The sequence below is a fragment of the Coenobita brevimanus genome, chromosome 64 (genome assembly GCF_032717465.1).
Source record: "Coenobita brevimanus isolate Jiangsu-jjx chromosome 64, ASM3271746v2, whole genome shotgun sequence".
NCBI lineage: Eukaryota > Metazoa > Arthropoda > Malacostraca > Decapoda > Coenobitidae > Coenobita > Coenobita brevimanus.
The window spans coordinates 15,177,771-15,201,700 of record NC_137017.1 but is presented as its reverse complement, the minus strand read 5'-3'; the positions used below and the strand labels follow the sequence as shown (position 1 = coordinate 15,201,700).

Sequence of the window (23,930 nt, the reverse complement as noted above, 5' to 3'; positions counted from 1 at the left end):
AAAACCACCAGGCGCCAAAATCTGGTTATATGGCTACCACCCTGCGTAGTAAATGCTTTCCTGGTGTACAGGAAACCATTTGGCTTGTCACTCTGTGTAGAGTCTTCCACAGGCTGAAGGAAGAGGAAAGAATGAAGGAAAGAAAGACAGAAGAGGGAGTGTAAAGTAAAGTCATCCGTAGGCAGAAGGACAAGGAAGGAATGAAGGAAAGAAAGATAGAAGAGAATGGAAGGAAAAAAGGATGGAGAGGAAAGGGAAGACACCTGAGAGCAGCACTACAAGGTGTGAGTGGATGATGAGCGCCCCCACCTACCAACTAAAATTATATTGTTGCTTTTCTCAGTTATATTCTGTAAACAGCTAGCTATGTCTGACAACATTTCCTGGTATTCATCATCACTCCATGCTCTTGTCTTAGGGGGAACATACACTACTGCCATCTCTCTCTTGCTATTCTCTCCAGCTTCTAATTTCATATGTATCACTTCAGCCCTGCCTTCTCCCACTTCCACAGTATCTACATTTATGTTGTTCTTCACTGCTTTCATCACTCCTCCTCCCGTTTTTTCTCTTCTGTCTCTTCTCCACTGTTTCTATTTACCATCTCCCATATGAACATCAGTATCTTCTCTTAATTTGGTCTCTACAAAGCACATAACATCAGGTTCATGTACTCTCAAAAAATCGTTGATTTCTAGCCTTGCCGATATTAAACCATCAACATTAGTATATACCACCTTCCAATTCTTTTTGATGTTTTTTATATCCTCTTTCCTCCTTCTCTCCGCCGGTACCACTTCCTTAATTTCTGATCCATGACTCTCCAATAAACCACTGTCTTCTCTTCCTCCGTTCTCTGTTCGTTTTTTACCTTTGCTTCTTGTACTAACTCCTTTATCTTAGTTCTTTCTTCCTCATTTGCATCTCTCCTTATCCAAACATTTTTGAACCCTTCCTTGTCAGATAATTTCCATGTTCTACTGATAATTTCATTTACTGTTGCTTGGGACTTAAACTTTACCTTCATTGGCCTTGCCCCTCCTTCCTCGTACTTTCCTAACCTAAACACCTCTTCAATCTCTTCTTGAGCTTCGTGGTTTTCCTTCATGACTAGTGACATTATTTCTCTAACCTGCCTCAGTTCTTCTCTTTCTCTTTCTGATCTTATTGTCATACATTTTTCTTTAACTCCTGAAATTATTACACATTTTTTCTTATCTGCTACATCTCACACTAAGGATTCTCTACTTCTCAGTACCCTAACCACTTCCCTCTCCACTTTTTCTTTGCTTTATTGTTCTATTATCTCTCAAATTTACATTTCCTTTTTCCTGAATTTTCTTCCACCTCTTATATTGCTCCATTTTTTTAATGTGCTTGTCCTGTATTCTTGATTTGGATTCATACTCATCTAGTTTGTTTTTCATCCTGTCCCTTTCTTCTTCAAACCTCTTATTCTCTCTCTTAAGCTGATTTATTTCATTAGAGGCTGATTCATTGCTAACTTTTAATTCGGTAACTTCTCTTTCTTGTTCGTCACATCGTGTATGAATTTTTTCCGGTTTATTCCTTAAACTTTTGATCTCGTTTTCCTGCTCTATGGTTCGTTCCTGTAACTCTTTAATTACTGCCCATACCTTTTTTAACTCCTGGACATTCCTTTCCGCTGTTTTCTCCACACCTGCTATTCTTGTTTGGTTCAACTTAATACTTCCATTTCCCACATCCTCTTCACAGAAGCCTTCGAACTCTTTTCTCGCCACTTGTAAACATTGCACTGTCCCTTTCCGCCATAATTCAGCCATATGGAGACTTTCTATTTTCACTATGTCTTGTTCTTTTTGTGAGCGAAACCGCGTTTTTTTTTTTTTACTACTGTCCGACGGGACCACCATTCATGCACTTATTAACATGATCACAAATAGGCTGGTCTTCTTTTTGTCGCTGATTTTGCGATTCTTATTGTGTGTGCGTGTGTGTGTGTACTTCATACCATGAAGCAAAGGAGTGAGCTACCTCTCGATCAAGAAATCAAGGAAGGTGGTTGTAGTTGGGAAAGGATGGGAGGAGGAGGAGGGGAGGGGTTTTACAGTTGTGTCCAAACACCACACCATTCTTGGTTTCCTGGCCACAGCATCAACAAGGCCTGAATACTTTCCTTGGATCGCGAGTGTACATATGAGAGTAAATCCTGTTTTCAATGGACAACATCATATGACAAAATTGTAAAGTACAGCAAAGCAGCTGCTGTTATTGATCAACCCGTCTGTCTGACCGAGTGGACTCATCAACCACATGTATGCAACTTCTCCTGCAGGGCTGTACCATGCAATGAACCGATGTTTCCTTGTGGTTGACAGTGCCTCGCGACAGTGAGGCATGGGGTACATGTGGAGATTTGGTTCCCGGGTGAATGCCACATTTGCATCCCTCAACCCGTTAATGGACATCATAAAAGGCTCACTTTATCCCGTGATCTAATTATATAGCTATCACCAGTGTTCTAAATTGTTTCTTGGGTTATTGGAAACCATCAGATCTGTCACTCAGTGTACAGTCATGTGAAGTGGAAAAAAGAGTAATAAAAAGTGACAGGAAGGAAAGGGAGAAGCAGGATGAGAAGATGGCTGACAGAAACAGAAAGATGTGGGTGAAGGAGGAAGATGGAAGCACTACATCAAGTGAGTGGATGATGGTTGCTACCACCTACAGTAAAGCAGGAATTCAATGCAATGCTGTCACAATGGCTATAACTTAACTTTGGCACATATCAAGTGTTCATCCTTGCAAGGAAAAATAAATAACATAAATTGTGTGTTCTCAACTTTATACTGCATATAAAAAAAATTAAATACACAGCATCAACTTTGTTCTCTAGCTCTAAGCTGTTCATACATCATGATCGAGTGGTCAATGAAGAAAACATAAGCTTCCATTAATGAATTATAAAAAGGTAATTGACTTTCTTAAACAGCAAACAGCATGAACACCCAGTATATGGATGTGAGAGAAGAGGCACCTTCAGGGAATCTGATGTCATTAATCATCATCAGGATCCTGAGCACCCATTCCCCTAGGCTTGGGACCCCCTGCTTTCTTGGCCATGATGATCTGATCCACCCGTAGGATCTGACAGGCTGCTGAAGTTGCATATTTGAGAGCCCAAAACTTGGTGAGGTACAGATCAAATATTTCTTTTTCCTTAGCATCAATGACACAGTTCCCATCCTCACAGTTGAAACCTGCATTTTTCTTTCCATCAGTGTGAGCGGCTAGAAGGTTTGATAATGTTTCCTGGTCTGCTGCACCACAGTTATCTGCAAGAACCTGGGGAAAGAAAATATCCAGTTTAAGCAAAAAGTTTTTGTGCCTACACTAACAAATGGCTGCAAGACTATGGGTGTGGCACAAAAATGAAGTCAAAGAGTAACAGCAGTAGAAATGGGGCTGCTGAGGAATGTGTGTGGAGTGCCAAAAGTGGAAATAATAAGGACTGATGCAATTCATGAATAAATATGGAAGTCTGTGGACATCAGAGTTGAAGAGTGTGGTTCGATTTTTTTTTCTTTCTTAATGCAATGAAGAAAGAACCAACAGTTATAAGAATGCGAGGTCCCCCTTTCCAAGAAAAACAGAAAAGAAAACCCAAATCAAGATTCAATTTTGAGATATATGGACACATTGCATTTAAAAAATTGGAGGTCATAGGTAGAGGGAAATACAAACTGAGGAGGACTGTTCTAGAGCTGACTGTTGCATCCATGAATAACGGAGAGCATCGGTTAACTTTTGCATTAGTGTGTTGAACAGAAAGGAGGTATGGATGCAGCCACACCTGCTCGAAACATGTGATTGACGGGATGACAATGCCGGGTTAGAACTGCTGTAGTATTCGAGTCTAAACATTGGATGGACCCCTAAGCCTCGTTCCCTCGTGGTGATCTCATGTTCAGGGGCAAGTGTGTCCGGGCCTTGAGAGTGTACTGACAAACGGGCGCCTGCCATAATGCACGAGGGGTAAATGCTGGCAGTTCATAAAAGTGATGCCTATTCAAGTAGCAATACCAAAAATAACCATGCAACACTATGGTGAGGGGAGAGAGAGGTTCAAGGGAGTCTCTGAGAGGCAGGTTGACAAGACAAAAAAGTCCTTGATTCCATCCCCTTTAGAAGAGTTGTATAAGGCCTCCTCCCCCAAACAAAGACACACACATATGTGGGCTGTACTCCACACAGGCATGAATAGGACCCTGTAAGGTCAACAGGTGAGAGAGGGAGAGAGAGAGATATAAGAATGACATGTGGAGTCACCTTCACATAGACAAACAAGGGAGATAGGTGTAACTTCGGTCCTTCCTCTCTCTCTCCTCCTATATTCCCTCTCTCCCTTCCCCTCTCTCTCCAGAGGTGGTGAAAGTGAACTGAAAGTGAAGGTTAAAGAGAAGGTGAAGGTGAAAGTGAAGACAAAAGTGATGGTGATGGAGAAAGTGAAAATGATGGTGAAAGTGAAGGTGAAGGTGAATGTTAAAGTAAAAGAAGGGAGGGCAAAAGTGAAGGTGAGTGAAAGTAATAGTACAGGTAAATGTGAAAGTGAGAAAGTAAAGTTGCAAGTGAAGGTGAAACTGAAATTCAAAATGAAAGTGAAAGTGAGTGTAAAAGTGAAGGTGAATGTGAAAGTGAGCATGGAAGTGAGTCTGAATGTCAAAGTAAACTGAAAGTGAAGATGAAGAAGGTGATGACAAAAACAAAAACATGTGAAGTAAAATGGAAGTCCCTACCTCCAAGAGAGAGAGAGAGAGAGAGAGAGAGAGAGAGAGAGAATACGTGAACGACAAGCGCATCTCTTCAAATAAACAAATGGAGGAGGATGTCCAGATGTCACTTTTATCGAACTTTCGCTTTTTTCGAACTGGCCCAACTAGTCTGTTATAGTGAGGTTTTACTGTGTGTGTGTGTGTGTGTGTGTGTGTGTGTGTGTGTGTCTGTGTCTGTGTGTGTGTGTGTGTGTGTGTGTGTGTGTGTGTGTACACTACCCTCGTGTCCAAGACAGTGATATTGTCGCCTGAGGGTCCCATCTTGGACCAACACAAGACCTTCTGGAAAAAATAAATATTGTCACAACATCTTTGAAAAGTGCCCCTAAAAACATCAACCTAGACCTATTTTGGCACCAAAACAAATTTCCTCACCTTGAGAATGTGTTTCTGAGCTTCTTATCTCCAGCTTAGTAGCCTGAGGTAGACGGCGGTGCTTCAAGGGTTTAGCGGATGGTTTCCTAGGCATGGTTAAGTAAGGAGAGGCAATAACCTAGCAGGAAACGCTGAGTGCAACACGCGGTGTGTCCACAATGATCTAGTGAGGGAGATAAAAGCAAGCCCTGCCAGCCCATCACATGACCAGATGCCAATATTTTATTGGACAACATCGCAACCATGTCACTCTCCAGGCGTGGGAACCATGTTGGACTGGGTGAGACTGTCATAGCTGTATTCTCCTCAGAGCTGGGCCATTATGAACTGCTGGTTCTGTATTGGACATATGCAGCCGTATTACAGCATTATATTGTATTATTATTTGAGGCCCTTAGAACCATAAGGTACTTTCTGCCATGTTTGGGGAAAATGTTTTTTTTTTATAGCATTACAGTCACCAACTTTCACTCTGTCTACAGAGCACATTGGGTGTATAATGTTGTCTTGTCAAAGTGGTCGAAATTCCCATTCTTTACAGTGAGGTGTGAAGCCATGCAGGTGAGTGGTCGTCGGAGAGCCTGAGTTTAGGTCCATAAGGTACATTCTGCCACCCCACCCCACGTGTTTCAGTGGTTCAATGAGAAGACGCGATGCATGTCGTCTGGGAATCCCCCACAGCTTGTTGTTGCTCGGCATTTTCTTGCTTATTTTTGGTGGATTTACTGTTAATATGGGTGATTCAAGTAGTGACAGTGAAGTGGGGGAATAGTCTGAAGCTCCTCGTGGCCGGAAAAGGGCAAAGCAATCCCATTTATGGAAGAAATCAGTGACTAAAGAAGAATGTTTTTGTGGTGCAAGACATAGGAAGATTGTGGAGTCAACACTCAACACATCAATTATTAACGACTGGTGTGATTCCATTGGCTTGGAAAGGATTATTTTTTTCTGTGAAATCATTTATGGGATTTAGTACAAGCTTATACTTACCAGCAGACATACGACAGACTGAATATCTTTGTTGGGGAGAACAAAATATTACTATTTTGTTGAACAAATGTGGCAGTGTGGTATCGCGCAGTTAGAGTTTAACGCGTTCAAAGTTTTTTGCTTCAAAATGCCACACAGTTTTCAAGATGAAAGTGTTTCTAGGTTAAAGTATATGCCTTTACCTAAACTGAAAAAAAAAAAAAGATTGAAACATCTCCAACAGTCTCAGAGTTATGATATTTTGAAAGTATGAAAACTTTAAACACGTTTTTCCCCATTTTTTATTTCTGGCGGAAAGTACCTTATGGTGTTAAGGGCCTCATTTATGGTCTCCGTCCTGGACACAAAACATCTTGGACAAACCCGTCTTGGATGCAAGGGTACTGTGTGTGTATTTACCTATTTGTATTTACTTATTTTTAGTATACAGGAATTGAGCAATGCTTGTGTTGTCCTGTCTCTATATCCACATTTATCTAGTCTACTTTTACACACACGAATGTTTTTGGCCTGCACCACCTCTACGTCCATGTCGTTCCAAATCTTTATGTATTTACCTAATGTACCCATACTATGTACACCTAAAACCTATATATACAGTGCTCGTCAGAAGTATGGGGCGCCCTGCGTCCCTCCTGAGAAACAAACCTTTCAACATTGAAAAAACATATAAATAATGCATTTTATTTACCTTTAGTGCTTCGTAGGGTAGCCTTTACGTTTCTTCACGGACCTGAGACGTCTTGGAAGTGAAAGGGCGAGGCTCCTGAGGTGCTGGAGGGGTATTTTGTCCCAGGAGTCACGAATGGCGGCTTCCAGCTTAGGCAGAGAGCTCACGTCCTTCCCTTGGAGACTCTTCTTTACGAGGTACCAGAGGTTTTCAATCGGGTTGAGGTCTGGGCTATTTCCTGGCCAGTCTGTCATGAATGATACCTCGCAGTCACGAAGCCAATTGGTGACCGATTTGGCCTTGTGAGCAGGTGCACCGTCCTGCTGAAACACTCGTGCACCTGTTAGCTCGAAGGAGTCTGGTAAATGATCACACAGAAGCTCCAGGTAAACATCCTGATTCACTCTGAGGTTCTTGGGAAGTACAACAAGCTTCCCCAAACCCTTCCCTGAAAAACAACCCCATACCATGAGTGAATCAGGATGTTTAACTGTGCTTTCTACATACCGTGGGTCAAGTGGGTCACTACCTTTGCATGCTCCTCTGTTACAGGTAACACTAAACGTTGCCTCATCAGACCACAACACTGACAACCATTGCTCCTCACCCCAATTTAGATATTTATTAGCAAAGGCAAGCCTACGAATTCTCTGGCTGCTAGAGAGAAGAGGCTTTTTCACAGGCCTGTGACTTGTGTAACCAAGCTCATGCACCCTACGAGACACTGTTCTCACTGACACCTCACCAAACACTTCTGGGTTGCTCTCCTTAATTTTCCTTGCACTCACACAAGGATTAAACTCCACTGCACGTTTTAAAACATTAACAGACCTTGGGGAAGTTTTCCTAGGCCTACCAGACCTCGGTTTCTTTGTGGGAACTTCACCACTGTTTTCCTCCCGAAACCGCGCACACCAACGACGCACTGTCGATCGTCCCACACCAACCAATTCACTAATTTCCTTTGTCTGGTGGCCTGCCTCCTTTAGAGCAATGATCTGGGATATGATTTCACTCGATAGTTCACGGATAGGTGCCATAACAAAGTTTTGAAGGCCAAAACACTGCGGGACACTCGGTAAAAAATGGCGCAATTTGAGAGGGACACTCGGCGGAGTTCCTCTCTCTCAGGCAGCCCGTGGGTCACTGAGGCGGGAACCAACCAGCGCGTCAGAAGGCCTCAGGCTACCGTGACGTCATGCTCGGAGCTCAAACTTGTGGCTCAATTCTTACCCCCAAAAATGGGGTGATTCTTTTTGGGCCATAAGTATTGCGCGCCCGGCGGACATCGCTGAATACTTCTGACGAGCACTGTATATGTATATGTAACCAGTATCGTTGATGGAGTCAGCAGACTTCTCTGGAGTGTTTCAAGGACCAGACCACTGCCAGAGCTTCAAGATCTGTAACACTATAATTACGTTCGGCAGGGTTGAGGGAGCGACTAGCATACGCTATTACCCGCTTTCTTGATCTTTGATCCAATTGCTTTCAAACTGCACCAAGGCCTGTGCCCGAGGCATCTGTGCACAAAAGAAATGGTTGTGTATAATCAGGAAATGCTAAAACTGGGGCATTTACAAGAGCTGTTTTCAGTGCTTGGAAGGCTTGTGACTGATCGTTTGTCCAAACGAAAGGCACATTTTTCTTTAGTATGTGAGTCAGAGGAGCTGCGATCTGGGAGTAACTTTTAATGAATCACCTGTAGTAACCACTTAATCCCAGGAAACTCTTTACAACATCTGTACTGGTAGGTTCTGGGAAGTTGATTATCGCCTTAGTTTTATAGGCATTAGTATGAATCCCTTGTGCATCAACTACATGCCCTAGAAGTTTAATTTTCTTTCTTAGGAAGTTACATTTACTGAGGTTAATCTTCAGACCAGCCAGCTGAAGGTGCTGAAATACTTGCTGAAGTTTAACCCCTTAACCGCGGGGCGTCACTTTCGTGACGCTTGGGAGCAAGGGATTATACCGCGGGGCGTCGCTTTTGTGATTCTGTGTTATTTTGAATTCACCCGGGCTTTCAAGTGGGGGCTTGTATCATCTATCAGTACTGACAATGTCCAACACTAGTCAGCACTCCTAATCTCATCTGTACTCCCATCCATTGTTGACAATTTAGCCATTTCTCCCCGTTCTTGACTCCCCTCCCTACCCCCCCTCCATTACCCTATCCTCTCGCCTGCCCGGCCATGCTACGCTAAGTAAATCTTCCCTGGAATTTTTCACTGATTTCATCCACTGAAATAAGCCCTATGTCGTATTCATATACCAAATAATATATAAAAGAAAGAAATCAGGTAAGTGAGAGTGCCATACACCTGGAATTGGCTAATTATCACCTGACAACACCTCACGTGCACTCGTTCGCTAATTTTCGCTGTTTTTTCCCCCTTGAAATATGCCGTATAATCTATTTTCGTAATAAATATACATGTAAGGAGGGAAGGGAGAAGCCTAAGTGATATTTACATTCACCTGGAACTACCTAATTTATAATGTATTGTCTAGATTTCCTGCCAATCATATCAGTGCTACACAAAGCTGTTTCAAGATTTAACATTGGTAGCTCTGATTATATATCTCCTAAGTAGGCCTCTAATCTATTTTCGTAATAAATATACATGTAAGAAGGGAAGGGAGAAGCCTAAATGATATTTACATTCACCTGGAACTACCAAATTTATAATGTATTGTCTAGATTTCCTGCCAATCATATCAGTGCTAGACTTAGCTGTTTCAAGAAGTAATATTGGTAACTCTGAATAACCCCTAAAGCAGGCCTCTAGGCTAGCTGGCCTGGCCCCTGCGTTATCAGAGTACTCTCATCTTCCGAAGTGAGAGGACGTATGTTTCATCTTGCTGACTTCAAGGCCTTTTTTCACCCCCATGCAAATGGCTCTGTGACCTTTACCCCCTACTAAACCTCGTGTGGAAAGAGGTAAAGGGCTGACAATTGATAAAAGAGTGACTACGATCTTTCTATTGAGTAAAACAGTGCAAGTGGAATTGTAAATAATGTGTAAATAATGTGTAAACAGCAAGTGAAAGTAATGAATGTAAATATACGTGAACAATGGAAAATAGTTTTATAAGTTATTTCAAGTGACAGTGCACAACACAGTGTAAATAAAATAGAAATGTAAATAACGTAAATAAAATAGAGAACGTAAATAGAAATGTAAATGAGTAGTATTATAAGAATACAAGTATATACCCTAGGAGTAATGAAAGTGAAAGTTTCACTCTAGCATGTCTGAATGCTATGAGTTATGAGAGTGAAGATGAAAGTGACATTCACTCTCAATGCTAGTATACAGGACGAGAAAGTGAATGCTACGTATTTTACTGAAAGAAATTGAATCCCTACAGTGACAATAAACTAATACTACTGAAGGAAACTTATGGATAAAGACTGTAGATATATATATATGTTATATAGTAATAGAAATATAAAGTGTGAGGGGTTTTATGAATAATAAATGACAGACTACCATGAGCGAACTAGTGCCAGTGCGACGATCAGACGCGCTCGTAATTTCCATTGCTTTCACAGTGTTTTTTTTTTTTTGAGTATGGATCCCAAACTACTGGAAAATTGTAGAATAGTGTTTATAGTGTTTGTATCTGGCTGTGGTAATCATATTACGGGTTGTCGGCAAGTGTAAAGTGGAGATTACCCTACTTCAGAGGTCTCCACAAGTCCTACGGTAACCAACGAAGGCTCAACAATCATTCCAGGAGAAAGCTGAAGGTATGTGCCATAAGCATATGTAATTTTATTATTCTAGGACTAATAACTGATTTTTGGCAAATATTTTTTGAGAGTCTGTCGGAGCCCAAATAACCCCGCGGCACACGCAAGTAATTGGTAAACAAGCCCGCGGTGTAGGGGTTAACAAAATGTTCAGGAATGGATTTGCTCACAACAATAATATCATCTAGATAGGCAAAGAGAGAATGGCCCATCATGCCACAAAAAACTAAATGGATAAGTCGCATGAATACTGAAGGGGCATTCCTTAATCCGAAGGGAAGTTTCTTGAACTGAAAATGTCCAGAAGGGGTACTAAAAGCTGTTATAGGGCAAGATGATTCTTCCGTTTCTACCTGCCAGTAGCCACTGAGTAGATCAAGTGATGTAAAGACTACGTTGTTCTCACCTAGTGACTCCAGTAAATCAATCAGGACTGGCAATGGAAAACGATCGGGTACAGTAACTGAATTTACTCGACAATAGTCCACTACTGGTCTAAACTGGCCATCTTTCTTTGGAACTAAGAAAAGTGGGCTATTCCACGGACTGACAGAGGGTTCAATGATATCCTGATCTAACATTTGTTGTACCATCTTGTCAGTCTTGTTCCTCAAGCTGTGAGGCAATCGGTAGGCTGGTATGTAAATCAGTTGCGTACCCTGGACCAGTTCTATGTTGTGCTTCACTAAGTCTGTCCTACCCATAGGTTCTCCGGGTAAGGCTACTACGTCTTGATATGATTGCAATAGACTGACTAATTGATCTTTATGTTGTGGATAATCATCACGTCAGGCTTGCGAGTAGGTCAGGTGAAAAGGTTGGAGCAGATCCCTTAGAGTTAATGGCATACACACCGATTGGTTCACCATCATCATCATCATCATGTTTAGTAGGTATGGAGAGTGGTACCTCCTGGCACTCCCTTACAGCTGATGGGTAAACCAGGAAGTCTCCAATCTTTATACCACTTTTAAGTTTTATTGGAGTGTTACTGGTATTTAGTAAGTACAGGTAACACAAGTTATCCTCCAACACAGCACACATCGGAAAAAAAAAAAAAAAAAAAAAAAAAAAAAAAGTGCTATGCTCATGGGTTCCCGTCAGTTTCTCAGGAAATCAAATTTAGCTTTAAACTCGTTTAAGTTTTTAGACTGGACGATCTTTTTGTCCAGGCTATTCCACAGGTCTATACTTCTATATGGAAAGCTATATTTCTTATATCCTTTAAGCAGCTCGACTACTTCAATTTCATTCCACGTCCTCTTGTTGCTCTCTTATCCCATACAAACGGATCTTCTCGATCAATTTTATCTACTCCTATCATGGTCCTGAACACTGCAATCATGTCTCCCCTCTTTCTCCTTTCCTCTAAGATAAAACAAAAGTGATGATATCTAGGATTGGTGGTGGTACTGTCAAAGACGAGAGAGAGTGGCCATGTGCAATTTGCCACAAGGGCGTGGGAAGTAATTCCATCTGTGCGGTGTGTGTGATAAATGGGTGCATAAGAGATGTAGTGGTATCAGAGGCAGACTGCGAGATAATGCTGATTTTATGTGTACGGTGTGTCGGGGTGAGCAGGTGGAGATTGTCAGATGTGAAAGGATTGAACTTGCTGGTGAATCTCTTGAGATTGTGGAAGAGTTTTGTAATTTGGGAGACATGTTGTGTGCTGGAGGTGGGGCTGGAGCTAGCTCTGTGTCTAGGGTGAGAAGTGGTTGGAAGAAGTTCAGGGAGCTCTTGCCTCTCCTGACATTGAGAGGACTCTCCCTACGTGCTAAGGGGTCTTTGTATGCAGCATGTGTTAGGAGTGTAATGCTGTATGGTAGTGAGACCTGGGCAGTGAAGGAGGAAGATATTCACCGGCTCAGACGTACAGAAATGACAATGATTAGGTGGATGTGCAGTTCATCCCTGCGTCCAAGGCCTGGAGGGGCTGGGTTTACGATGGAAGAGTTGAGAGGTAGGATGGGACTGGAGTGTATTGGTGTTGTGATGAGGAGAGGTAGATTGAGATGGTTTGGACATGTGGAGAGGATGGGGGATGATAATTGGGTGAGGAAGGTGATAAGTGTTAATACTGGGGGTGGGGTTATGAGGGGTAGACCGAGAAAGATATAGGATGAGGTCATTAAGTGTGACCTCAGGGTTAAGGGACTGAACAGGGAGGCTGCAATGGATCGTGCAGCGTGGAGAGCCGCCATTGGGTGACCAGGGCCGACACATGCAAGCATGTTGGAGCCTTTAAAAATGAAAACAAAAACGAAGGCAAATCCAGCTTTTCCAGCCTCTCTCTGTATGAAGATCTGCCAGACTGGGAACCATCTTGGCTGCTGTTCTTTGTATTCTCTCAATCTTGTTTATATCTTTCTTTTTGTGTGGGGACCACACTACTGCTGCATATTCTAACCTGGGGCAGATCATGGCCACTATCAATTTTTTCATCATCTCCTCATCCATATAATGAAATGCTTCTCTTATGTTAGTCAAGAGTTTATAAGTCTCTCCAACTATCTTGTTAATGTGCTTTTCTTGTGACAAACTATCTTAGACCAGCACACCCAAATCTTTCTCTTCTCTCATTTTTGTGATTAATTCATTACCCAACAAATAATTCAGTGATGGCCGCCTGGTACTTTTACCCATTTCCAATATTTTACATTTCTTTACGTTAAATTTCATTTCCCACATCCGGCTCCAATTGTGTATCCTATCCAGATCCTCCTGCAGCATTTTACAATCCTTCTCAACCTCTACCTTCCTCAAGATCTTTACATCATCAGCAAAAAGACTTGCATAACTGTTCACTCCATCTACCATATCATTTACATAAATCAGGAACATTACTTGAGCCAACACTGAGCCTTGAGGGACTCCACTTGTTACTTCCCTCCATCCAGACATCATATCCTTTATTACTGTCCTCATTTGTCTGTCTCTCAAAAAGTCTCTCATCCATTCCAGGAGTTTCCCCTTCAGTCCTCCTATATACAGTACAATCCCTGCTATCCGGTATCCTGACAAACGGAATACTCAGAAAAACGGAAAAATTCAAGGGCTGGTAAAAACGTCAGTAAGTTTTAACTGTGCGCCATTTTGAATGGACTGCCAAACCGCCGTATTATCGTGTCACGTGAGGCTGGGTGAAGTCGGACTAAGTGAGGTGAAGGCATTTCTGGCTAATGTAAATCCCTAGTAAATCCTCTTAACCAGCCCTCTTCTTCCCTCTTTCCCCTACTTGAATTCAGTCATCCTCCACAATTTCCACAAATCACCAGTCTGCTTTTTACCACCAGACGGTAAACCAAGCTCTCTTGCTGCTGTGTTGCTCTGATGGACGGCAATTTCAACACTCCAAAATGCCTAATGAGCAAACTAAATGTAAGCGTGTCATGCTTACCTCGAATCAGAAGCTGGACATGTGCAATAGACTTGAAAAAGGCAAACATTATAAAACACTGATGACCGAATATAATGTAGGAAATCCAATGATTTATGATATCAAGGCCCAAGCATCCAAGCTCAATGAATTTTTCATGAAAAGCGAGACAAGTAAGTCCATTGAAAAAAGGCATACTCTTCATCGTTTGAGTGGTTTTGCTTAGAAAGATCTAGGGGAGCACCTATTTCTGGTCCTCTTATACAAGAAAAAGCAAGAAAGTTTCACAGTAAAATGAATACAGAAGTCGAATGTGATTTCAGTATTGGATGGTTAAATCGTTTCAAAGACAGGCACGGAATTTGTAAATCAGACATCTCGAGAGAGAGCAAATCAGCAAACGCCGGTGTTTTTCTTCCTAACGGACCGACTCTAACTTGCACCACATAAATTCATCTTAGAACGCATGTGTGCTGGCAGAGATGAAAAAAAAAAAAAAACTGTTAATAGGAATGAAGGTTTACTTTGTTGGATGAAAAAAAAAATAATATGCTTGCACTTCATATGTACATCATATATTTTATTTTGTGCAAAACAGCTGATTGGCAGGTGAAAGGTGGAACGGTGGTCAGTCGGGGCCGGGACCGTAAACAAAGCTTGTGTGGGGGCACAGATGTGATAATTCTACAGTGCAGTCTTAACATCAGTTCACCAATAAATGTTCAAGATTTTATTTCTTTATTTTTCCACTTTTATGAGTATAGTACATACAACGAATACTTCGGTAGTTAACAGAATGGTGCAAAACAGATAGTGGCGGAATGGTGGCGGTCAGTCGGGGCCGGGACCATAAACAAAATTGATGTGGGGGCACAAGTGTCGTGATAATTTACCAATAAATATTCAGGATTTTATTTCTTTAGTTTTCCACATTTATGAGTACAGTACATACAAGAAATTATTTGGTAGTTAACATAATGGACTTGTGCATTTAGCAGTACTGCAAGGCATTGCATGCACTTGCATTATGACCATGGCGTGTGTTTACAAGGCAATATTTCAGGTGGAATCTCTTAGTGTGGTCCCTGATATGAGTGGTGAGTAACTGAATTGTATTTACTGCTGTGATAATTATCGCCTTTGTATAGATTTGAATATCAGAACTACGGGAAAAATCTGTAACCAGGAAGGTAAATTCCCCAAGCTGCCCGGTTAACTGGGATTGTACTGTACTCTAGTTTCCACATTAGTCTCTTATGAGGTACCTTGTCGAAGGCCTTCTCTAAGTCTAAGTACACACAATACACCCAACCATCTCACTTTTGTAGCACGTCAATCGCTCTTGAGTAAAAGCTTAACAAGTTGGAAACACATGACCTTCAACTTCTGAATCCTAACTGACATTCAGCCAAAATATTCACCTCTTCTAGATATTTTATCCATCTGTCTTTCAGGATTATCTCGCACAATTTTGCGACCATGCTGGTTAGAGACACTGGTCTATAATTCAGGGGTTCTTCCCTGTTTCCTCCCATACAAATTGGTACCACATTTGCCCACTTCCATTCTTGTGGCACTTTTCCCTCTTCCAGAGAACACACAATTAAACTGTGAATCTTATCCGCCAGTTGTTCTCTGCATTCCTTCAGTACCCAATTAGAAATTCCATCAGGTCCTGGGGCTTTCCGTACATCTTGAGTTTCAAGTAATTTATACACTTCCTGTACCTCCACTTTTATATCTTTTATCACAGGTACATTTCTAATCACATTTGCATGTGTGTGTGTGTGTGTGTGTGTATATACATATACAGTAATGGGATTATGGTGTCTGGCAATAGATAGATAGATAGATAAATAGAAAACCTCTACAATTCGGCATCCTTCAAGTCGGAAACCTTTACAACTTGGGAAGGCTCCAAAATATTCATTTAAAAAATCAAAATTCAAAAATTCCCAAAAATGTGCACTTGAGAGGAAGAGAGTCGGCAAAAATCCTGCCAACTCGGTAAGATGCCGAGTTGTACAGTAATGTTTAAGTGTTTAGTGTTTAGTTCCCCAGTATAGCACAAGTGATAAATACATTACAGTATGGCCTTTATAGTGCTAATTGTGCTTTACATAGTGTACAGTGTCAAGTACAGTAAAGTAAAGATGTGCCCAAAAGTGATCTTGAGTCCCCCTAACACCTCCAAAAACTACCAAAAGTCCTCCTCCATGCCTGGAATACATCCTACAACTTCATGGAATCATGGTAATGCAGCTTTTACTGTTTATTGTAAAAACTTTTAATTTTTTTCCTTTTTTTTTTTGTGTGTGTGTGTGTGTGTTGGGGGGGGGACTCAAAGTTCATCCCTACAGTTCGGCAAATAGGTTAACACGGCAAGGCTTGCACATGTATTATGCTGAGTTGTAGCGCTTTTACTGTATATATATATATATATACAATATCCGGATCAATAGAGCCATCAGTAGGTTCGGATATTGGTTTCGTCCGGATATTGGGCCCCAGCTTATGGACTTGTACTTACAGACCCTAACACAGAGAAACACCTATACAACTCCCTCCGGACATGCATAGCACCTATTTAACACCCAAATCACACCAATAAGGCACATAAATGACTGAAATAAATGCAATAGAAACATAAAATGTGGGTTTAGAAGTATGTTCATACATTAATAAACATTCTGGTACTTATGAACTCTAACCGAACCTAACCTAACCGAACTCTGAAAAACACATTCCTACTGCACATGCATGAGGTAAGTTTAGTATGGAAAGAAGTACAGTATGACACTTTCTGGTAAGTATAGTATGGGAAAAAATACAATATGAAACATTCTGGTAAATATAGTATGGAAAATAGTACAACATGACACATTCTGGCTACTTACAGCAAGTCCCTGGCCACCTCGATGAATAACCGCCTCCTCTCGGACTCTGACAGTAAGAACGATTTCCTGAAGCACTTGCACTACACTCTTCCTGAAGTCTTGCACTGAACTTAGTCACTAACACACAGAAGTCCGTTCTTTTCACAGTGTTCACTTTAGTCCAAATAATGTTCCATTAAATTTAAGTGTTGCACATTAACTTTTCCCAAGTTTTTTTAAGTTTCCAAAGCCAAAACAAAGAAGGTTAGTTACGTTAAATTTCTTTTCTACTTAGTCTTTTCTCCCAACTTGAAAACCTTAACACAACACACCGTTTTTTTCACTGCACAACACTCAAAATTCCCGTGTGGTCTAGTGGAGAAGTTCTTGCTGTTTATTCACTGTCAGAGCCCGAGAGTATCACTGGCAGGCGTCCAAGGGGTGCATCGGTGGGTAGTGGTGATGGCGTACCGACTACAGAAGACTCTGAAGACAGCCGCAAACTCATGTCGAGCGGTGACTCCACTGTAGCTGATGTGCTGGGCTGTGGCTCGGAGCATGAGGGCCTGTCTTGGGGAGGCAACGGAGTGGAACCAGGGCTTGGCACAGCGGGGGTCACGGGCCTGAAAAAACTGTCAATCGTTGACTGACGCAAGGACCGACGATTCTGGCGATTGATGATGCGCTGCCGGAAAGCACGCACTTCCTCCACGAGTCCCAAGGGCCCCATCTCCCTGTCGCAGTCCGGGTGTTCCAGGTAGTCTAGGACGAACTCTAGATGTTCCCGGAGTGTGCTCAGCTTGGGGATGGCTGGAGTAGTGTCCTGCTGGGCGGAGTCTGCATCATCATCGCCTTCGTCGTCGGAATCTTCAAGTTCGGGACTGACACCAGCAACCGAAGACGCGATCTCGATATCAGACAACGTCTGATACCCAGGATCGCCCTCGTCGTCGTCCAACCACTCACGAACATCGTCCACATCAACAACGTCGCCGTGCGTACGTAGCCGTGCATGGAAGTCATCCACGTCAAACCCTAGGAAATTGTACTCCACATCTGTTCCGAGAAGCAGACGAGACCAACCATTTTCAAGAGTTTTCACAGGGACTTCCTTCCATGCACTAGCCCAGTTGTACAGTGCAGACTTGATGTTGTAGCAGCGAAGGTTTTCCAAAGTCCGCTTGCCTCGAGTGTCACGTCCTTCCCTGCGCTCGTCCTCATCCTCGAGAACCACCATCACCTCGTCCAGGAACTTCCGACGGTACAGGCGCTTTGTTGCCACGATCACTCCTTGGTCCATTGGTTGAATGAGAGCAGTCGTATTAGGTGGCAGACACATGCACCTAATACGGCCATTCTCAGCAACCAAGTCCTTGTCGCATGGGTGGGCAGGTGCATTGTCGAGGAGAAGGAGAGCCTTTACCTGGTCGCGAGGAATTCCCAGTGTCTTCGTCTGGTAATGTATGACCTCCTTGACGAATTGATGGTGAAACCAGTCTTTGAAAATCACAGCTGTGAACCATGCTTTCAAAGAATGGTACCATACGACAGGAAGGACATCCATCACCCCACGAAGGCACCGAGGCTGCTTTGCACGGCCAACAATAACGGGCTTAAGCCGGTGCATGCCGTTAGCACTGGCACAACACAAAGCAGATATCCGTTCCTTAGAAAGCTTGCAGCCAGGTACACGCTTCTCCGTCTCATCGGCCAGAGTGTTCGTTGGCACCGAGCGATAGAATAGGCCAGTTTCGTCAGCGTTATAGACTTGACCGAGAGTGAGGCCCTCCCTGTCGATCAAGCCTTTCACCTTGTGCCGAAACTCGTCCACTCCATCCTCGTTAGCGTCCAATGCTTCGCCATGTGCTTTACGGTTAGTAAGGCCATGTCGTAACTTGAACGCGAAGAGCCAACCCTCGGATGCCTTGAAGTCAAGGGCGTCGTGAAGCCTTGCAAACTTCTCAGCAGCAGCCTTCAGCTTCGTTCCACGTACCATCACACCAGCTGCACGTTGCTGTCGATACCAAATCAACGTGGAGCGGTCGATCTCTGCATACTTGGGGGTATACATAACCTTCCTCTCCACGTTGCGTCTGCTTCTCGACGAGAAGTCAGCCGTGTACTGCATGAGCTTGTCTCGGGAACGCTTGATATCGAACAAAGTCGACTGGGCCAGGTTGAACTCGCGGAGAATGCGAGAGGAAGACCAACCCGCATCAACCTTCTCCAATATCTTCCGTTTCTTCTCCAGAGTCAACACCACTCTCTTCCTTTTCTCAGGAGGCGGGGCCATCATCACACACACTAAGAGTAGGGCAGAGAGCAGCAGAAGGCCTTGCAGCAAGTACGGCACCACCACAAAAGTGAGCACGTGGGCAGCCATGGCGAACAGCGCAGGTCTTGTCGCGGTGAGAGACAGGCGGGAAGTGGGGAGGATGCAGCGGCGCTCTATCGGACGTCGGAGGAATGACGAACCAAAACAATGCTCTCATGCGGCGCGCGCGGCAAGTTCAAATTACGGACGGCAAAAAATCGATTTTTTTCCCAATTTTTTCGGATTTTCAGACCATTTTGGGAATGTTTGATCCCAGGACGATAAGGTTCGGTTAGTGGGGATGTTCGGTTATTGGGCGTCCGGATATTAGAGTGATTACTGTATATATATATATATATATATATATATATATATATATATATTTATATATATATATATACAAACACAGTATATGTTTATATATATATATATATATATATATATATATATATATATATACACACAGTATATATATATATATATATATATATATATATATACACACAGTATATATATATATATATATATATATATATCATCATCATCATCATCAGCCATTACAAGTCCACTGCTGAACAAAGGCCTCTCCCAACCTTCTCCACGAATTCCTTGGCTGAGCCAATCTTTGCCATGTTTTCCCTGCAAATTTCTCTATCTCATCTCTCCACCTCCTGTCTGGCCTTTTTCTGCTACGCTTACCATCTCTTGGTGTCCAGTCAGTCAACCTCCTGCTCCATCGATTATCCCTTGTTCTTGCTACATGCCTGCCCACCTCCATTTCTGTTCTTTTATAACTTCTTTAATATCTTTGACTTTAGTCTGCTCTCTCACCCAAGTTGATCTTTTCCTCTCTCTTAAAGATATTCCCAAAATTGACCTTTCCATTGCTCTCTGAGAACGAATTAATTTATTTTCCATCGATTTTGTCAGTTTCCAAGTCTCACAACCATACATCATAGCTGGAATTATACATTCGTTATGTACTTTTCGTTTCATACAAACTGGCAAGCTACTTTTCATAATGTCTCTATGTGTACCGAAAGCTTTCCATCCAATTGTAATGCGTCTTTTTATTTCGCTATCATTATCTTTTGTTAATTTTAGTATTTGTCCTAGGTAATTGTACTCCTCAACTTCTTCAAGAATTTCTCCACTTATTCTTATGATGCTCTTTGGTGTTTGAGGATTAAACATTACTTTAGTTTTACTCCAGTTCATCTTTAGCCCTACTTTGAGACTTTCTCTGTTCAGGTCATTTAACATTTCTTGCAACGTCTCTGCTTTTTCTGAGATTAGGACAATGTCATCTGCAAATCTTAAATGGTTTAGCTTTTCTCCATCTATGTTTACTCCTTTGTTTTCCCAGTCTAGCTTTCTGAAAATACTTTCTGGGCATGCTGTAAATAACTTTGGTGAAATTGTATCTCCCTGACGCACGCCCTTCTCAATCGTAATTTTCTCTGAGTCCTTACGTAATTTAACTGTAGCAGTTCCCTCTTTATATATGTTTTCGAGCAGTTTTACAATGTTCTCATTCACTCCTTGTTCTCACAATGAATTTATAATTGCTATGTGCTCCACTGAGTCGAAAGCCTTTTCGTAATCAACAAAACCTAAGCACAGTGGTTTATTATATTCTGTAGTTTTCTCAATTAGCTGATTCATTGTGTGCAGATGATCAGTGGTCGAATACCCGCTTTGGAATCCTGCCTGTTCACGAGGTTGGTTTTCCTCCAAATTTGTAGCTATTTTGTTTGTAAGGACTTTAGTGAAAAGTTTGTAAATGACTGATAGCAAGCTAATGGGTCGATAGTTACTAAGGTCTTTTGAGTTACCTTTTTTATAAAGTAGAATAACAATTGCATTACACCATGTTTTGGGAATTTTCTTCTGTTTTATACATTGGGTAAATAAGTGAGCAAGCCTATTTTGTACTTCTGCTCCTGCATCCAACAGTAAATCTGCTACTATTTCATCTGCTCCCGGAGCCTTCCCTCTTTTCATATTTTTAAGAGAAATATTTACTTCGTCTGGTGTTATCTCAAGTATTTCACTTGTGTCAACAGAAAAGTTAGCTATTGTTACTACTGTCTTTGATGCATACAGTTCTTTGTAAAATTCTTCAACCCGCTCCAGCATCATATCTCTGCATTTAATGGCTTCACCGTTTTTGTCTTTTAGTGATGTAATTTGTTGCTTTCCAAGTGCCATTTTATTTCGGACCAGTTTCAGACTTTCCTTTTTTGATGGTTTCTTTGAGTCGATCCATGTTTCTCTTTCTTTTTTCTTCTCTTTGTCTTTTGTTGATAATATATATATATATATATATATATATATATATATATATATATATATATATATATATATATTATATATATATATGTATATGTATATATATATATATATATATATACAGTATATGTATATGGTATATATAAATATATATATATATATATATATATATATATATATATATATATATACAGTACAATCCCAGTTAACCGGGTGGCTTGGGGAATTTACCTTCCCGGTTACAGATTTTTCACGTATTTCTGATTTTCAAGTCAAATCTATACAAAGGCTATCACAGCAGTAAATACAGTTCAGGTACTCACCAGTCACATTAGGGGTTACACTAAGAGATTCCGCCTGAAAAACTGCCTTGTAAACACACACCATGGTCATAACGCACATGTGCAATGTCTAGCAACTTGCAGTACTGCAAATTACACCAGTCCATTGTTTACCGAATTACTGTATTCATTATATGTACTGTACTCATAAAAATTGAAAAATAAAATAAAGAAATAAAAGCTTGAACATTTATTAGTGAACTGATGATGTGTTAAGACTGCACTGTAGAATTATCACAACACCTGTGCCCTCACGTGAGTTTGTTTACGTTTCCGACTTCTTCTTCTTCCCTACCCGACCTCCATCACTCCACCCCTCACCCGCCACTCGGCTGTTTTGCAGAAAATAAGTGATGTACGTATGAAATGGAGGCATATTATTTATTTATTTTTCTTCCAACAAAGTAAACTTTCATTCCTATTAACATTTATATTCAGCCATTAGTGTTTTATAATGTTCGCCTTTTTCAAGTCTGTTGCATATGTCCAGCTTCTGTTTCAAGGTAAGCACGATACGCTTACGTTTAGTTTGCACTTCAGGCATTTTGGAGTGTACAAATTACCGTCTATCAGAGGAACACAACAGCAAGAGACCTTGTTTACTGTCTGGTGGCAAAACGCAGACTGGTGATTTTTGGAGGGTGTAGAGGATGACTGAATTCAAGTAGGGGAAAGAGGGGGAGAGGAGGGGTGATTAAGAGGATTTGCTAGGGATTTACATCAGCCAGAAATGCCTTCACCTCGCTTTGTCTGACTTCCCCCAGCCTCGCGTGACACAATCAAACGGCGGTTTGGCGGTCCATTCAAATTGGCGCACAGTTATAACTTACTGACATTTTTACCAGCCCTTGAATTTTCCCGCTGTTCTGAGTATTCCGCTTGTCTGGATACCGGATAGCTGGGATTGTACTGTATATATATATACAGTATATGTATACGGTATGTATATATATATATATATATATATATATATACAGCACCCTCGCGTCCAACACGGTAATATTGTCATGCATGGGTCACGTGTTGGACCAAAAACGTGTTGGACTAACAATAGAACTTATGGGGAAAAATGAATTATGTCAGCAACTCTAGGAAAAGTCACCCTAAATACCTACCATATACCTATACATATATTGGTACTATTGTAATTATAATAAATGGTACTGTGCTATGAATGATAACTAACCTTTTAGGATAGTGTTGGTGGGCTTGCTGGGAATGGAAGGTGGTATCCAAGGCTGTAGTTAGTCCTACTGGGTCCCCGGAGGATGGATGCTGGCGTCACTAGCGGGTAATGGCTGTTGCTCCTCCTCAATCTCCCTCATAAATCCTTCGAAATCACACTCAGAATCACTATCTTCGTCCACAGCCATGGAAGGTCCTGCTTCTGCCTGTCCTAGCACTCTGTAATCCTCGGCAAAGGGCATGCTTCTCACACTGCTGCCAGAGCCCCGTCTCGTGACTGTGGAAAGTGATCGCTGTCGCTGACTCGGTAGAGAATAAGGAGAAGCAACTTTGTTTATAAACTGGTACATACGCCGATGAGAAGGGTTTCAAAACGATTGACATTTATTCTAAAACATTAATATGTATTCAGTGTCAGGCTAAATGTTCAATGCTGTAGTACGATACATTCTCTGTCGAGTCGACTGGGTTTTGGTCACACTGTTTTGCCCGTCGTATCCTCGGCAGGAATCCATCCAGATGAATTACAAATGCCCGTGGTATTGTCAGCAATTTTACCACGTTACCGTTCCGATTTACCATCGTATCCTCGGCAAACCTGGTATGAAGTGCCGTGTGACAGCCTTTGGCTGCCAGGATCTTGTCCTGGTTTTTTATTATGGTCCTCACGTTGGCTCCATTCATGTCGTAGGCCTTGGCAATGTCAACTTTCCTCTCCCCTTTCTTCTTCCTCTTGATGCTTTCTAGCTTGGTGGCCTGAGGGAGGTGCCAACGCTTCTTGGGGTTCTCAGAAGGCTTCCTAGGCATCGTGAGCAGGGTAAAATGCAGTAACATGGGCAGAAAATGCAGCAAGAAAAAAGCACCTTCCAATGCGAATTATGCGACTGAGTGGCGCTGTGGCGGGAGAAATTCAAACGAAACATCACGTGACAGC

The 23,930-nt window shown here is 41.9% G+C and overlaps 1 protein-coding gene across 1 annotated transcript in view; it reads right to left on the bottom strand.

Moving 5' to 3' along the window:
* Positions 1-2,817: 2,817 nt before the first annotated feature.
* Positions 2,818-23,930, bottom strand: part of CCT8 (chaperonin containing TCP1 subunit 8) — a 196,929-nt gene continuing 175,816 nt past the window's right edge. The window contains exon 9 of the mRNA XM_080276213.1: positions 2,818-3,327. Within this exon, the coding sequence (XP_080132339.1) occupies positions 3,040-3,327 (288 nt within the window). The 3' untranslated portion in view covers positions 2,818-3,039. The remainder of the gene's footprint in view (positions 3,328-23,930) is intronic.